We start from the raw sequence: 16,407 nt of genomic DNA, 5'->3' as shown, positions 1-16,407 counted from the left end.
TTTGTGCTGTCTCAAAATATAACTCTGACCTAATATCTAGTGTATGAAATGCTGCGATTCCTGTGATTGTATAATCCTGGTTTTAATTAACAGTTCGTCATCTCTGTTTTCTTTTTTCCACCTTAGATGTATAAGCGAGGCAGAAAAGTGTCTCTGACGCTCTTTATTTTAAAACTATTTGTGTTAAATTCCAGAGGAAAGAAAGAATGTGATAAATGAATTATCAGAGATGAGGAAACAGCTTCGTAGTGAAGAGAAGCGACTGCAAGAACAGTTGCTAAATGTGGCCAGTGATGATGATATACCCATTACCCGGTAAGAATTTCATCTTCAGTTTTAAAAGTTAGATTTTACACAGGAACTCAAAGTGTATTAGTAGCCAGTATCAGTTGGCAAATATACAGAAGTGAAATGAAAATATAAACATAGAACTTGTACATAAAGTTTTCTTCATTTTTTTCTAATGTGTATGAGTTTTTTTCCAAGAATCGTCCTAACGTTTAGTGTAAGAATGACTGAACTGGCAAGGTTGGAAGTTGCAATACTCTGTCTTGGACGGTGGTCCAAAACAGATGTCTAAGGCAGAATTTTATCTCATTACCTTTATTCCTAGGGCATAATTTGTGCCTGTAAACTGCCGTGCTGCTGCTGCTGAATATGCTTATGAATAGCGTAGTGCTGTGGTAGTATTTTCTTATTGAAATTCATGTCCTTTTTACTTAAAAGAAATTGGTTTACTTCCAAAATGTATGAGTTAATCATACCAATTAGTTGGAAAAGTCTCATCAGATCATCAGTCTTAGTTCCACTCCATAAAATATGAGAGGTTTTTTGATTTTAAGTAGGTTATCCCTTTTTATAACACAATATGCAGTGTCATTACTTTCAAATTTATTTTCCTGCTTTGATAGCTTTATTTAAGGATAAAAGATGTGAGCTTTATCAGTATTTGTATTTCCATCCAACTCATTAATATTACAGTGTTAAATTATATTCTGCTTGTTTTACAAACTTCTCCAGCGTGAGGAGAGAGAAAAATCCAAAGGACATATTTGAGATGGCCAGGCTTCGTACGCAGGCTCCAGTAAGGCGACCTTCATCAAAGGAGGCACAAGATCCCGTCAATATACAGAATATTTGGGACTTTAATGAACTTAAATACAAAGGCAGGTAGATCTTATTGCTATTCATGGATGAAGGCAGTGAAACATCTTTTCTTCTATCTTCCACACCACCTGGGACTTAAAAATAAAACTCAGCCTCTTCATAGCTGTTACCCACACACACCATATTCTGTGGCCAACAATTTGTATGTGTGTATGTGCCTCTGTGTGGCCATTTCTACAAGTAGACACAATTTACATCGTTGTAATGCTGAGTTATCACTCAGAGCACTCCTGTAGCTTCCAGTCCTTGCTGCTTAATCTTCATTTTACATTTGATATTATGATGTTACTGAAAGTACAGTGAATTTTATTTTCTTACAAAATATGATTCTGTATCTGTTTCTGTTTCTCCTTTCCAGAATATGTGGTTTTTTAATGTAGAAAACTGTATAATCCTTGCTAAAGTGGCTCATCCTCTTGGCCATTGTTGCAGTTTCTTTTTAATGACTTTGTATGTGTAACTGGTTCTTCAAAAATATTTTTCAGAAATGCTAGTTTAGGGAAAAATTTAAATTTCATATTTCTGCTGTAGATTCTGAAACACGTATGGGCTTGAGGCACATGTATCCTGATCCTCCAAAAGATGACCAGACCCTAGAGATTCAACAGCAGGCACTGTTGAGAGAGCAGCAGAAGAAACTTGACCGAATGAGAATGAGGAGAGAAACAGAAGGTAAGGAATGAATGGTCTGAGATAATTTAAATTATTTTTGTTTGTTTGTTTTCTATTTGATAAGTTAAAAACACCAACTCCAGTTTTACTTCTTTCAAGTTCTGTGTCAGCACTGCATTACAAAATAGTAAAAAACCAAAATGCTGAAATTCTGTCATAAGGTAAAGCATAAAAAAAATTGGTGTGTTTTTTTTTTTAATTTTTTTTTTTTGTAAATTACTGTGATTGTTTCCCTTTGGTTCTCTGAAAGTAACTTAACGAGTTCTTCATACTTGAGACAAATGGAAGAGAAAAGTAGTTTGGTTACTGTTTCTTAAAGAAAACTACAGAGCAATAAAAATCTTCAGCTGATTTGTGATAGAAGTGTTAGCAGGTAAGTTCCTCGTGGCATTTCTTTGGTTCTCACTGAGGAAGTTGATGACTGTGAACTAGTTAAATTACAGCTACTGTGTCTTCACCTTGATCTCCTTGTATTGGATTAAATTTCTTTTATTTGCATAGTCTTGAGTTGACTATTTAAAAGTTTCAGAAATCTGTATCCATAAACAGGCTTTGCTTTAGAAACCACATGTAGGATATCATCACTAGCTTGAGGTTCTAGAATGGAATGTTGCTTGTATTGCCTGATAGAGGTCATTCTAATATAGTGAAATATTAACATTTTAACATAGCACACTATTTTTGCTGTGTATTGCAAAAGCAGTAAAAAACAAGTGTAATACCCCTGGGTTTTATGCTGCACTTAACTCCAAATGTAATGTTCGTTCAGGTATCTTTTATGAACAGTGATGAAAGAGAAGTATCCTGAGTTATTTTAGATATTATTTAAAAATACCATGAGAGTTGCTTCAACCTTGCCAAAAGTTGCAGATGCAGCTATACACATGAACTCAGTTTTGAGTGCAAGATACAAATTTCTCAGAGAAGTGTTCATCACTGTAATTCAGCCTGGCCTAATGAAACTTTTGAAGAGAAGGGAACTTTATTTGTGTGGGGGCTTAGCCTGGGTTCACAGCCAGACTCCCACCCAGCTGATCCTCTGCTCACATCCCCTCACTCATGCTCCTTGGTGAGACTGGGGGAAAATGTTGGGGAAACAGCAATAAAGCCTGTTGGCCGAGGTGCAGACAGGGAGATTGCTGACCTATTGCTGCTGCGGGCAAAACAGACTCAACTTGGGGAAAATTAACCTCAGTATTATCAATTTAAATAAACAATTACTGATTTTGAGTAGTGGGAAACAAACAACAAAAATCTAAACCACACCTTTTCTACCCCATTCCCCATGCCCAGCTTAGTTCTTTTTCTCCCAACACCCCTGCTCCCTTTCCTTGGTACCAGCCCAGGTTACGCTCAGTCCCTTCAGTGAAGTGATGAGTGATGTCTGACCAGGGTAGGGGGGAATTGCTGTCAGGACACAGTGGTTTCTCTCTACTGCTCCTGTCATCTTCCACTATTCCATCTGCTCCACCACGGGCTCCTCCAGGGCTGCAGGGGAAACTGCTCCAGCACCCTCTGTCTTCTCTGACCTCAGTTTTTACAGGACTGTTGCTCACACTTTTGTCCTCACTGCTGTACTTTGTTTTGCTCTTTCTTAAATACGTTTTCACAGAGGCACCACAAGTTTGTCTGATGGGCTTAGCTGTGTCTTGCAGTGGGTTGGTTGTGGTACCGGCTGTGTCCAGCACAGGGCAGCCCATAGGTTGCCCAGAGAGGTGGTAGCTGCTCCATCCCTGGAGACATTCCAGGCCAAGCTGGACGAGGCTCTGAGCAACCTGATCTAGTTGAAGATGTCCCTGCTCATTGCAGGGGGGTTGGACTAGATGACCTTTGAAGGTCCCTTCCAACCCAAATTATTCTGTGATTCTCACAATGGCCATCCCTGCAGCCCCCCTTGCCACAGACACTCAGCACAACTTCAGATTGCTCCTTAGACCCTTTTAAACCTTAGAGATGAGGTGAAATTTTGAAAAACCCAAATACATATTAAAGGAGAATAGTGACGCCTTTCCATAGTGCTTTAGGAAAGGGAATGCCTCTTCTTATCACTGGTTGTGCTTTGAAGCTTGTTTGCATTACCTGTTAATAGACAAATAGGTGAGTAAGATACCACGATGTGAAAGGTGAGAGTTATTATACTTGTAGGGTGTTTTGTTTGGTAACCTGGGGAGTGCTGAAGATGATTCCTACTCCATCCTGGACCAATGTGCTGGTCTTCAAGCCATGTACGGCATTGCTTATGGATACGTAACATTGCGGTTGCCAGTAAGCATATCTGTACCACCTTCTGTGCTAATTACAATTTCCGGAACACCATTTTGTGTCTAAATTGAATGTATAGGTTTGTCTTCCGTCTTCCCCTTTGTCAAATTGACTGAAATGGTGAAAAATAATTCACTGTCTTCAGCTGAGATCTGTGTGGGGTTTGGTTTTGGGTTCAGTTTTCTGCCACTAGAATATTTTTCAATAGGCCAGTCTGAGAAGGCTTTAATTTAATGTTGTCTGGAGAGGAGCCTCCACCAGCTAGAAAGCAAATTTGCCTTTTTTCATTGATTTTAAGGATAAGCAGTCATTTTAGATATATGCCAATGCTAAATGTATAATGCAGGCTTACATGGTGACAACCTAATGAGGCATTTCCTTTGACAATTTAGATGAGTTGGTAGATAAGCAACTGATTTTTAAAATGATTTTCCACTGGTGCTTATAGAGGATCCTTGAGCAGCTTCTCCTCTCTCTTTCTCTCTTCTACTGTTTTACATCATCATTTAACTTTATAGTCTATCACTGTGTACTGAGCAAGAGAATTAGTTGCCATGTACATCTCTGTTTCCAGTTTATTTTTCTCAGAGGCAAGTTCATCGTCTTCCTCTCACAGAAAATAGATGAGTGGTTTTAGTGTCTGATTTAAAGGCAGAAAGCAAGATGAATTAAAGCTATATGTATTTTTGTATTGTGGGTGAAATCTCATATTATAGATTGTAGTGGCAAAGGCCTGCCTGTATATAAGTGTTCTTTACCTTACATGCTTTATATACTGTTTTCCCTGTAACGTAATATTTTTTTGTCTTTATGTAAAAGACAACTATGTGAACTATTAGGGGCACTATAACATGAGAAATTAATAATTTTTTAAAATGTCCTGAATTGTTTAAATGCTTGCTGTGAAATGCTTGCTGTGTCCCTATAAATAAGGCAGTCTTATGCAGCGTTCTGGGCAACTGTTACTTTGGGGGACAGGAGGGAAAGGCAAAAGGCAGAGGAGCAGGTTCGATGTTGTGCTGCAGCGCTGGCTTCTGCTTGACTGGAGTAGCGTGTTGGGAGTGGACTGGTTGTCTGTCCAGGAAGAGTGACAGCCCCTGTGCTGTGCTTTTTGATGCTAGACAGAAGGTCAGCTACATGCTAAATAAGTTTGCTAGGCAGAAATGCAATAAATAAAAACTTACTAAGTATTTTATTTGAAGGAGACTTTAACCAAATAAGAGAGTGACTTCAGTTCTGCTTCTTTGCATTTCCAGCGTGCGTGGGGTCATGTTAGATTAACTTTCAGAATGGTTCTCAGTGCTCTCCAGAGGTGGTGGTTTTTACCCATAGACAAGTACTTTCCTCTGTGAAGTGATCACTGTTGAACCTCTCAGCCTCTTTGAAAGCTGCAGCCGCGCTGTGCTCAGCGTGTTGAGCCTACATTGATGCTTGGGGCTTTCTGCAGCCTCCTGCTGGGGTTGTTACGCCCTGACAGGAGCCAAGAGAACTGATTTCACCTGACAGAGTTTGTTCTGATGCCGTATTCTTCGTGCCAGTCAGTCTGGCTGGTGAGACATCCCACTTAGGGGAGAACATCATTAGTCTGGAGTTCTGTTGATATAAATACTGCTGCACAAACATGCCTGTTCCTGGCAAACAGGTCTTTGGAATACAGAGTAAATATTTTTTGAGTATCCATGGGTTTTAACTACAAAACGGTTGTCATGTTTAGCTTATCTATGTATTAATGAGACTCCTGACTCCCTTTGTCTAGCTCTTGACAGACCACTGAAAATAATGGCGAAAACTGAAGGGGGGGTCAGAAAATACAGGACTCAGGTGATCCCTAACTGTGGAAGATATAACTTATTTTTAGCTCTCAAAGTTTTGAAATCTGATACAGTATTGGTTTGTTCTACTTGGATCATACCGGGTTTAAACAGAAATTGGTAAATCAGAGAGCTTTCTTGGCAGTATTGGGGTTTTTTGTGTCCTAGATTTGGAGTTCAGATGGAGTTTAAAGTGTTGCAGTTTAGCACCTGCAGTCACTGGGATGTTGAATACCATTAGCTTCCACTCTTCTTTTTTTTTTTTTTTAAATCACAAACGTTTTTAATATAAGGAAAATATGTGACATATAAAATTTAATATGTAAAGATGATGGCAAGAAAACCAAAATGCCTATGCTAGGGAAGGGAGGACAATCTTTATTATTGTTAGAAGGCCATCGACTTTGGGTTCTTGGTTATGCTTTGGAAAGCAGGTTCTGTTTAAGTGCTTTGTCATCTGAAGTTACATCTGGTGTGTTTTCTCAGTACCATGTTCCAGTTGTGTGTAGAATATATAATGTAAAAAAAATTCTCACTCGCTGTGTGACTGAATCTTGTTTAGGATGCATTAAGTCAAATAATAAAAATCTTGGGGTATCAACAAATGAAATGTAAGAGGGTAAATTAGAGAAAGCAAATATTCATGCGGCAACCTTGTGTGCCCTAATGTGTTGCTTCGATGGCTTAAACCATGCTGCCTTCCCACAAACTGGTGCTTTTCACATTCATCAGTCAACACTTGGACGTGACCTTTCTATAATGAGTGCTTGCAATATTGTTGTAAACGTAGCACAAAAGTAGTTCTGACTGTTGCAATATAGAGAACTTTTCAGCACAGTTTAGTGCAATTTGAGCATTTAAGGTAGTGTGATTTTACCTTCTTAAAAAAAAATTGGTTTTCAATAGCCACAAAAATAGTTATGCTTCCTTTTGCGGAGTAATAAATCATGTTATGAACTAGAGGGGAGGCGGTTGATTTTTATTAGTGATGAACAAGATAGTTCTACTGTGAAAAGTATGTTTGCACTTCTGAATAGATTAGTGAATCCAGCCATAAGAAGAGCTTGCACATGCTCAATGTTCTTAGAAATAATATACTGCTGAATTCTGTTTGATTTCTCTGATTCTACTTAAACTGACATAAAGGAACTGGAATAAACATTGCATGCAAATATTTTTAAATTATTCATTAAAATGTGTGTAATTTTAAAGTAGTAATGTGTAGTAGTCTTACTTTTTTGTAATAATATGCTGATAAAACTTTAATATGTTTTACAATTAACTGGTTTTATGTCAATTTTTTGTCCGTTGGCTGTGTGGTTCTTGTTGATCAAGATGAATCTGCTTCTGGCGGTAACCCACAAACCATGAGACTGGTAAGAATAAAGCAGTTCTTGTTTATGATATTACTTTGCCACAAAAGTTGCCATGTGAAAACTATTTCATCAAATGGGATTACTACAGGAAAGTAAAAACAACCCCAACAAACGCTAATGCTTAAAGAAAACATGAAGTATTTTAAAATGTGGGGTTTTTTATAGTCATCAAGTAAAGAATAGCACAGGAAACTGTAGAGCTGCTGTTTGCTTTGCAGAAGTCTGGTAATTAATTTAATTATAATTTGGCCCCAGAAAGATATTGAGGCATCTGAATTTGCATGTTTTCTGCTTCACTTTTGTAGTTCAGGAATGCATCGAATGAATTCTTGAAAAATTCACTGTTGGAGTCGGATAGCGCTTTTATTGGTGAGTTTATACCTCCCCTTAACCACATTATGAGTGTACAAACATGTCATTTAATCTAATGATGTGTCTCTAAAATGATTATTGCTGTTTTTAAAGTTGCAGTGGGTATAACTATAGTGCTTGTTTTAAAGTGTTAGAAAATTACGGCTCCAAATGAAAATGCAAATCTTTTATGGAATTGTACTGCAATACTTGCCGTGCATCACTTCACGTTTTCCGTGAGAAAGCATCTTTCTGTGCACTTTGTGCTCTGGTGGGGATGTTGGCCTTGTCAAGGAACCTTTTTTTTGACATCTTGCCAGCTTTAGATAAGGAAAAGCAAATATTTGTTCAGCAAATGCGTTGCAGTGGTAGAATGTCCAATGCTCTTTTGTTGTTCTACAGCAAACAAAATAATTATTAGCAATCACAGCTTACAATTATGAGCTGTCCACTGTGAAATGTAAAGGTCTTAAGAGCCAGCAATTAATTTAATTTTTGATTTGTTTTACAAGCATGCTTGATATTTAAATACGATAATATAGGTATAAAATAGTGATTCATTTGCAATTCCTCGCTTCTCTGCTGTTCACACATTCCTTCATTTCACATAACTTGCAACTTCGTAGTTGTAAACATTATCACTTCTTAATCATGTGAAGCAGATTATTTTTAATTTTCTTAAGATTTTTACATAGAGCACTATATATCTTATTGTCTTTTGTCCCTTTATTCAACCTTTATATGCATGTATGTAAAGTGCTGTTTCAGATGTGTTTTGTTTCCAGTCACTAGAAATAATAAGGCCAGAACTTACCTTAACGCTTCTTTTTTTTAAAAAACAACCAACCAGCTCAGGCCTGTATGCATTGATTTTCCATTAGTAGGCATTGCAGTGCCTTGAAAATCTCTTCAATCATCTATGGGAAATCAACTTACAAGGTTTTATTCTTCTCTGTAGGGGAGATGCAGTAGATTCCTGCAAGTGCTTTTTAATGAAACTGGATGTGTTTCTGTGTACCGATGATTGTTATCTCTGGCTTTATTCAAAAGCAGAATTTGAAATGTATTCAAGCTGATTCCGTTACCATGCAAGTCCTGCAGCACAGGGTAGAACCAGGCAGGGGAAGGCACAGGATGGGCCTTTCAGGCTGTTCAGTGCATTTGAATCAGGTGCTGCAGAGAGTTCAGAGAAGGGCAACGAAGCTGGTGAGGGGTCTGGAGCACAAGTCTGATGAGGAGCAGCTGAGGGAACTGGGGCTGTTCAGCCTGGAGAAAAGGAGGCTGAGGGGAGACCTTATCGCTGTCTACAGCTACCTGAAAGGAGGTTGTAGCATGGAGGGTGTTGGTCTCTATCACTATCTAACAAGTGATAGGACAAGAGGAAATGGCCTCAAGTTGCACCAGGGCAGGTTCAGATTGGATATCAGGAAAAAATTCTTCATGGAAAAGTTTGTCAGGCATTGGAACAGGCTGCTCAGGGAAGTGGTTGAGTCACCATCCCTGGAGGTGTTTAAAGATGTATAGATGAGGTTCTCAGGGACACTGTTTAGTGCCAGAGTTAGGTTAATGGTTGGACTCGAGGATCTTGAGGGTCTCTTCCAACCAAAATGATTCTATGGTTTGGTATCCTCTGTAGTCTGCAATACATTCTTCCTCAGGTTAGAAAACACTATTACTTATATACTGCCCAAATAATGAAAGGATGCTTAATGAGAGTCCATCAGGCTACAGTCTGGCCAAATACCCTGTGTCTAATAGTCACCAGAACAGGCACACGAGGCAGAGGGTGAGGAGCAGCACGGTGTGGAGCGGCACTGCCAGGGCTCTCCCAGCCCCAAGCGACTTCCAGCTTGGGGGCTTCCTGGCTCACAAGCTGCGGTTTGCATTTAGTAAGTCTTGCTATGCTGGGTCTCTAAGAGCTTGTCTTTCAGGAATCAGAATCGAAATCAGCATTTTTGAATCCCTCTAGTTGTTTACTATCAGCAGTATTGTGTGGATAGATTTCCACACTATGCCTTCTGTGAACCGTCTCCTTTCATCTATTCTGAAGCTGCTGCCTGTGTAATGGGGTGCTCCTTGGTTTTATTCAACACTTTCACAAGGTTCATGACATTTATAGTCCTCTCTCCTGTTTTCTTCTTCTCCTCATCCAGCTGATTCTTGCTGCTCAATGAAGTAATGGAGTGAGTTTATGATTGTATTCACACCACACACCCCCCTTTTTCTTATTTTTCTTTTTTTCCCCCTGTTCATTTATGGCTGTGGTGAAAAGCATGTTCCCCAATATGAGCTGTAGGCACCAACTAAAACATTGTTACCTTTTGCAGTATTTGGACTTTATAAATAGCTATTAAAATTCTGAATATGAATCTGGTGACTTCCATCCCTGAAATGAAAAATAAGAACTCTCATTATCTGCGGGCTGCCTTCTCTGTGAATTGTGCTGCTCACGCTGTCTGAGACTCTTGTGAAATGCTTGTGGTGTATTTTAACAATATTTTTCATTTGCTAAGAAGAGCATAAGACTACCTTTTTTTTTGACCTGGGTTTAAAATGTAACTCAATTTTTAAATAGATGTTAATATTACAAATAAATTTATCTCCTGGGGCTCAGAAATTTGAGACACTTAGGAATAAAGAGGTTTATTAATTTATTTTTCATTTTCTTTGCTTCACTTGAAACCCCAGACTTTGTTAGTGTTAATGCAGTGATTTGAAAGCGCCTCTGCGTAGCGGGATCTGAGTGATCAATGCTTAAATGAACAGGTGGCATCTTACACTAAAGGTGCAAATAAATTCTTCTTTAGCTTGGACTTTGTTCTGATAAATTCACATGATTAAACAATTTTTAGTGCTCTCACTAATAGTACTGTTTTGAATATAATGAAGTTCAACTGATCTTGTAACTGGAATTATGGAAAGTGGCTTGTTAGCCATATACCACTTCAAAATAATGCTTTGATTTTTTTACTTGAAACATTTGTGATAAGAGCGTGAGTGCCTTTAGTGAAGCTGGGAGAGTGCAATACAAGTTTTATTTCTAGGGAAAACACAACTGGTAATATGGAAGAATTTTTAAAAAATATCTGTCTTTGTTAAATTGACATCAAGGAAGTTCAGATAAATTTATTTGTCAAACCTAAACATTTCAGTTTTCAACCAAAATAATTCTTTAACTCTTACTTTTAAAGTTTCATTTGGAGATCTTTGAAACTCGTGAACAATGTAAAATTTATTTTCAGATTGCTAGGAAATGAAAAACTTATTCTTTCCACACTTGTGGTTTATGTTCAATCTCACAGTGTGTCATTTCAGACAAATGCCGCAGAATTGTTCAGCACTCTGTGTTTGTATGTGTTTGTAGGTATGTTTACACGTGTTTATATATATATATCTATATTTAACTTAATGTGTCATACTAGACTAAGGAGCCTTTCCAAAAGGTGGCTTTGTTGTGACAAACAGTAACTGCTTGTAATGGATTTCATACTGCTTAAGTGGAGTCTTTCCTGTATCTGGGAGGCTCCATCCTTGGAGGGAGCCGAACTGGAAACCAGAGCCCACTGTTCCCACCAAGCAGCGGCAGAACCATGAACCAGCCCCCAAGTTACTGGTCCTGGAGAGAAAAAAAATAAATCTGTCTGAAAGTTTTATTTTAAGTTGTTTTCAGAATTAGCAAAGGAAAGGGAAACAGACAAAACAAGTGTGAAGCAAAGACATCACCTGAAGGGTCATTTCTGTTATAGAAATACATTAAACTCCCTCAACTGTAACATGATAAAGGTATGATAAAAAATTTATTTAGTGATTTATTTTTGTATTAATAGATTCTAATACTTTCTTACATGAAAAGGCTAAAATATGACTAAGGATATGTGATTAAGGCAGTGATTATGTTATATTGCATGTAACATTATCATTCCATGTATATTCCATGTAGCATATTTACTCACATAATTTATTACATGATTTCATCTTTTTATGCCTCCGATTTGCCTAGATTCTCTGTTTCAAGCACAGATACTATTTTGAGTACTCATTTCCTTTAAAGGTCTAGGAATAAACAAGGTATGGTGAAGGAAGGTGGGTGGTGGATTTAAGGATGTGAGATGTCGTATCCTCCATGAAAGAGGGATCTCAAGATATTGAGAATATCTCAAGATGTGCCTTGCTTTTGCTTGAAGTTCATCCCTTGCTGCTGTTGTGGTACCTTGTTCTTCTATGTGCATCAGGATTATTACTGACCATGCAAGATGCCCTAATGAATACATTCCTTTGCTTCCTGTGATTAAAGCAAGAACAATGTATCGGCCCATTTAAAAACATTAACAGGTTTGAGCAGGGTCTAGTGTTTTGATTCCTTCACAAATGATTTCTCCTGTTTTTCCAGGTGCTAATGGGGAAACGTTTCCTGCCTTAGAAGAAGTTAATTTATCACCACAGCTTCCACCTTCTGCAAGGGAGAGGAGACGAATGAGGCAGAAAGCTTTGGAGTGCGCTGTACGTATGATAACTGGATTGGCTTAAATACGGAGGTGGGCCACAGATCTAACACCAGACAGTTCCTGTGGTTCCTTAGTGGCTACATCACATGGAGACTGAGTGTGTACATTTGTAGCTTATGTAGCTATTTGCCCTTTTAAAAAGGATGCTGTTTAACTAGAGGATTTGGGCATTTTTGGATTTTCTACAGGAGGATGTTCCACCGGGCCAGACACCGCCGCTGCAGGCCAACAGCTTCTCTTTGCACTCCAGCTTCAGCCTCGACATTGATCAGTTGAAAGGCAAGAATGAAGAACGATTGCATAGGCTGACTGAGCTCCAGCAGAAATCTGCTTACTCAGGTATGCTCTGTGTAGCAGAGATGATGCGGTGAATACAACGTAATTACAATAATTAAAGGAACAAATATTAATAGACTGCCTGTAGTTGAACAGTGAGCTGGCTCAAACATAGGAGTTATTTACAGAGCTCTGTAGCTGGTGCGGGAGGTTCCTCAGCAAACTTCAGCACAAGTTTTTAGATTAAGTTTAGAGGAGGGTAACAGGAAAAGATGCTCTAATTTCTGTCTGATCAGCCACTCATACTTGTCCTGTCTGTACCACTTCTAACCCTGTGACGTGTCACTGCTGGCAGTGAGATGTGGATATCCAGCTGCACAGCTGCAGTGTTAGTGGCAAGAAATGGAACTCCCAAGTGGATAATGGTGATGTGGAGTGAGTTGATTGGCATTCCTGAGAGCCAGATGTCTGGTCCAGCTGGCATGAAGATATGCCAAAAAATGGTGCATAAAGAAGTAAATCAGTTTCTAGTTAATTTGGATTTTCTACTGTTTTGTTAACATAAATGATAATTTAGTATTTGAGGCTGATATTGGTACCTCTTTCACGATATATGCACTTGAATTTATGATGTACATCTTGTGACCATATAATGCATCAAACTCTGGGAGTTATCTCAGAGCTTCTCCACAGGCTGACTGATGTAGATACACTTTGTGTATGAGGTACCAATTATGGCAACCATTAATGGCCTTTAATTTCTCAAAGGGATTATGACCCAGTTGAATACTTTGTGCTATTCATTCTTTCATATGAGCCTGAAATCTCCCTTTTTTTAGGAGGCTATTGCTATGCTGTCTAGACAATAACGGTATGAGGATCCTTTTTATAAACTTAGAGTACACATGCTGACAGTTTTTCTGATCCTGTTGCCATGGGTACTCTTACAAGCACTTCATCTTTTTTTTTCTTTGTTTTAACTGCCTCACTGTGATTTTTAAGTCACTAAAAAAAATCACCATTCATATTCATTTCTTCTATGATCTAAACCAGGGGTGTCAAACTCATTTTCACTGGTGGCCACATCAGCCTCATGGTTGCCTTCAAAGGGCTGAATGTAATTTTAGGACTGTATAAATGTAGGAGTAGTTACCTGATCTAAACAAATGCTTTACTAATTTTACTCCATCCAGACATTTTTGCCATGTGAACTTCTACTTGTCTGCCCTTGTTCCATCTCACTTTTTATAATTTCACCTCATGTCATGTGAACTACACTTTTAACTTTGTTTGCTTTGTGTTTGTCATGGTCTCCAGAGCTTTGGCCATTAGATAGATATAATTTTTATGTGTGTGTGTACACACGTATATATTTATGTCTGTATGTAACTTTTTCTTTGGAATACATGGGCACCATCAATCATCCCTCAGCATATGTGTTATTACTCCTTTTCCTAAGGAGTTTGATAGAAGCCTTGTGGCATCCTCTTGCTTTCCTAACAGCTTGGGCTGTTATTTCTCCTCCACCCTCAGAGACACTGTGGTGAGAAAACAATTCTGTCAAATATATAACTAGGGAACTCTTAACTGCTTATGTTCCCTTTACATGACCAGGAGTTGGCCATGTACCAGCTTTGATAAATGTTAAGAGCTGATCCTGTTGGCACAGTAAGGAGCCTTCGTTCACAGCAGTTTATGGGACTGATGTGGGAATCTTAAGGCCACCCTAGAATTGTTTTCTTAATTGTAAAATTAGTGCATACTGGAACCAGGCCTCCTCCTGTTTTCACCCATCCAAAGCATTCCCATCAGTGTAGACTTGGTGAGTACTTCAGGCAATTAAGTCTCTGCAAGCCAGCAGCTCCTTTCTCCAGCAGGCAATGTGTGCATGTTACTAACCGTGTAAACAAGAGCAGGCTCAGATACAGAAGAGAATTCTCAGAGCTTTGAGCACATCAGGTAAGTGGCTGAAACTCTGCTGTATGTAAGAGAAGTTGCCTAAATTGCTTGAGACTTTTTAGCCATTAGGCTGCAGGACTGCGTTCTCATCTGGGGGCAGGATGTGCTGCGGGCTGTGTTTGGGGTGTATTGAGATTAGTGTTTGGGGGGTGCTGCAGTCAGTGTTTAGCAGGAGTCCAGACACCACTCGGTTTCTCAATCAGTATTTCATGTGAAGGCAAGAGGTCTACTTGTCCCCAGCCTGCAGGTGTGGAACAGAAGGCTCTGGGGAGACATGATTGCAGCCTTTCTGTGCTTAACAGGGGTCTATAAGAAAGATGGGGACAGACTTTCTAGAAGGGGCTGTTACGACAGGACAAGGGGTAATGGTTATAAACTAAAAGAGTGGAGTTCAGACCAGACATGAGGAAGAAATTTTTCGCAATGAGGGTGGTGAAACACTGGCCCAGGTTGCCCAGAGAGGTGGTAGATGCCCCATCCCTGGAAACATTCCAGGACAGGCTGGACAGGGCTCTGAGCAACCTGATCTAGTTGAGGATGACCCTGATCGCTGCAGGGGGGTTGGACTGGATGACCTTTAAAGGTCCCTTCCAACCCATATTATTCTATGACTTTATGATACAAATAGTGAATTATCAGTGCCAACTCCAAAGAAAATTCTTTATACGTGGCCCAATTAAGAACAGTTTTTAATGGAGGATCCAAAGTGTTGAAATCCACGATGAAGCAAGCTTTGTACTGTAGCCCATCTGTTGTGCTTTCTAAAAGCAGGACGGAATGAGCCTGATATGGTGATGAGCACTGTGATCTTATCCCTGACACAAGAGTTGTTCTTCCCTCTGATTGCTGGAAGGTGGAATGGCTTTGTCTTTGAAGGCAGCAATAGTTAAACTTGTAGAAATGCAGGCTTCTGGCCTTAAAGCCCCCAGTTTGTCTCAAAACAAATCCATTACCTTATTTTTATTGTTTCTAAATCTCTTGAAAAGGTGGCAAAGAGACAATTTTCTTTAGGTATTATTTTTTCCTGCCATGTCCCGTTGTTAATCCCACCATAACTTATGTATGTAAGAACAGTGGGTTCCAGCCCATAGGAGAGTTCATCTGATCCAGGATTTAGCAGACAAAGAGGTTCCCTCTGCCAGCTTTAAACCCAGCGTCACACAAAGGTGACAGGCCTGAGAGAGAGGGAGAGCTCTGCTTACTTTTCCAGGTGTTACAGAGAGGTTCTGTTTTAACCAGACTGAGAAAGCTTGGAGGATGATCAGATGTCTGTGATGTGACAGAACGAGTGGATTCACTGCCAAGTTCTTTTTTGGAACAAAAAGTGTTTGGCATTTTGTTTTAGAACCTGCATCCCGCCTTAGGCACAAAAACCGAGCCTTTGCTCCTGATGGGTGTGGGATTATGTGGTTTCTGTCCTGCCCTTCACGTCTACAGACCAGGCTGCTGCCTCTGCGGGCCTCGGGTTCTCACACCCAGGCTGAGACCATCGGCTTTCAAGTTATAATGAGAACTTCAGAGAAGCTTTGTTTTAAAATCAAATGTTAAATAATCATCATTTTTGTGCAGAATAAAAACCTGAAATTTGGAAAGGTCATCCAAATACTTACATGACATTTATTAATTGCTTAAGTGACATATTTAATCACTAAAGAATATATAATTCTGTTATGTTTTACTGGAATTAGTATGTTTCTGAAAAAATTTTGTGTTTTTTTTCCCAATGCAGAGTCTCCAAAGCATTTTTCAGCCCAGCTTAAAAAAGTCCAACAACCCAGAACCTCCTCATTTACATGACTCAGCTTTAAAGCAGAAAATATTACTGTTTTCAGTTGCTATGGGCCTGGGGGTTTTACACTATTTTCTGTTTTATATATGTAAAAATTAAATGTTACAAATCTAAAAAATGAACAGTGCAATTATAGACTTATATCCTTTTACATTTTGATATACAATAAAAACTCATGTTGTTTGATAATCCACACGTAGAACTACCTGGTAAAGCTATTAGGTAGGTACGACTGCTGA

General features: G+C 39.0%; 1 protein-coding gene across 7 annotated transcripts in view; it reads left to right on the top strand.

Annotated features, from left to right (window-relative positions):
• The window catches only part of CSPP1 (centrosome and spindle pole associated protein 1), a 66,783-nt gene that overhangs the window by 48,987 nt on the left and 1,389 nt on the right, over positions 1–16,407 (top strand). For 4 of the 7 annotated variants that reach the window (XM_071804043.1, XM_071804039.1, XM_071804041.1 and 1 more), the window contains 3 exons: positions 195–315; positions 1,021–1,166; positions 1,699–1,996. In XM_071804043.1, coding sequence (XP_071660144.1) covers positions 195–315; positions 1,021–1,166; positions 1,699–1,850 — 419 coding nt within the window. In that variant the 3' untranslated portion in view covers positions 1,851–1,996. Of the gene's footprint in view, positions 1–194; positions 316–1,020; positions 1,167–1,698; positions 1,999–7,247; positions 7,289–7,593; positions 7,658–12,029; positions 12,140–12,332; positions 12,484–16,407 lie in introns of those variants that run through there. The other 3 variants (XM_065830428.2, XM_071804044.1, XM_071804045.1) reach the window with 3 other exon arrangements.

The sequence above is a fragment of the Patagioenas fasciata genome, chromosome 2 (assembly GCF_037038585.1).
Source record: "Patagioenas fasciata isolate bPatFas1 chromosome 2, bPatFas1.hap1, whole genome shotgun sequence".
Lineage (NCBI taxonomy): Eukaryota > Metazoa > Chordata > Aves > Columbiformes > Columbidae > Patagioenas > Patagioenas fasciata.
The sequence above is the reverse complement of the archived record's forward strand: the minus strand, read 5'-3'. Positions and strand labels throughout refer to the sequence as shown.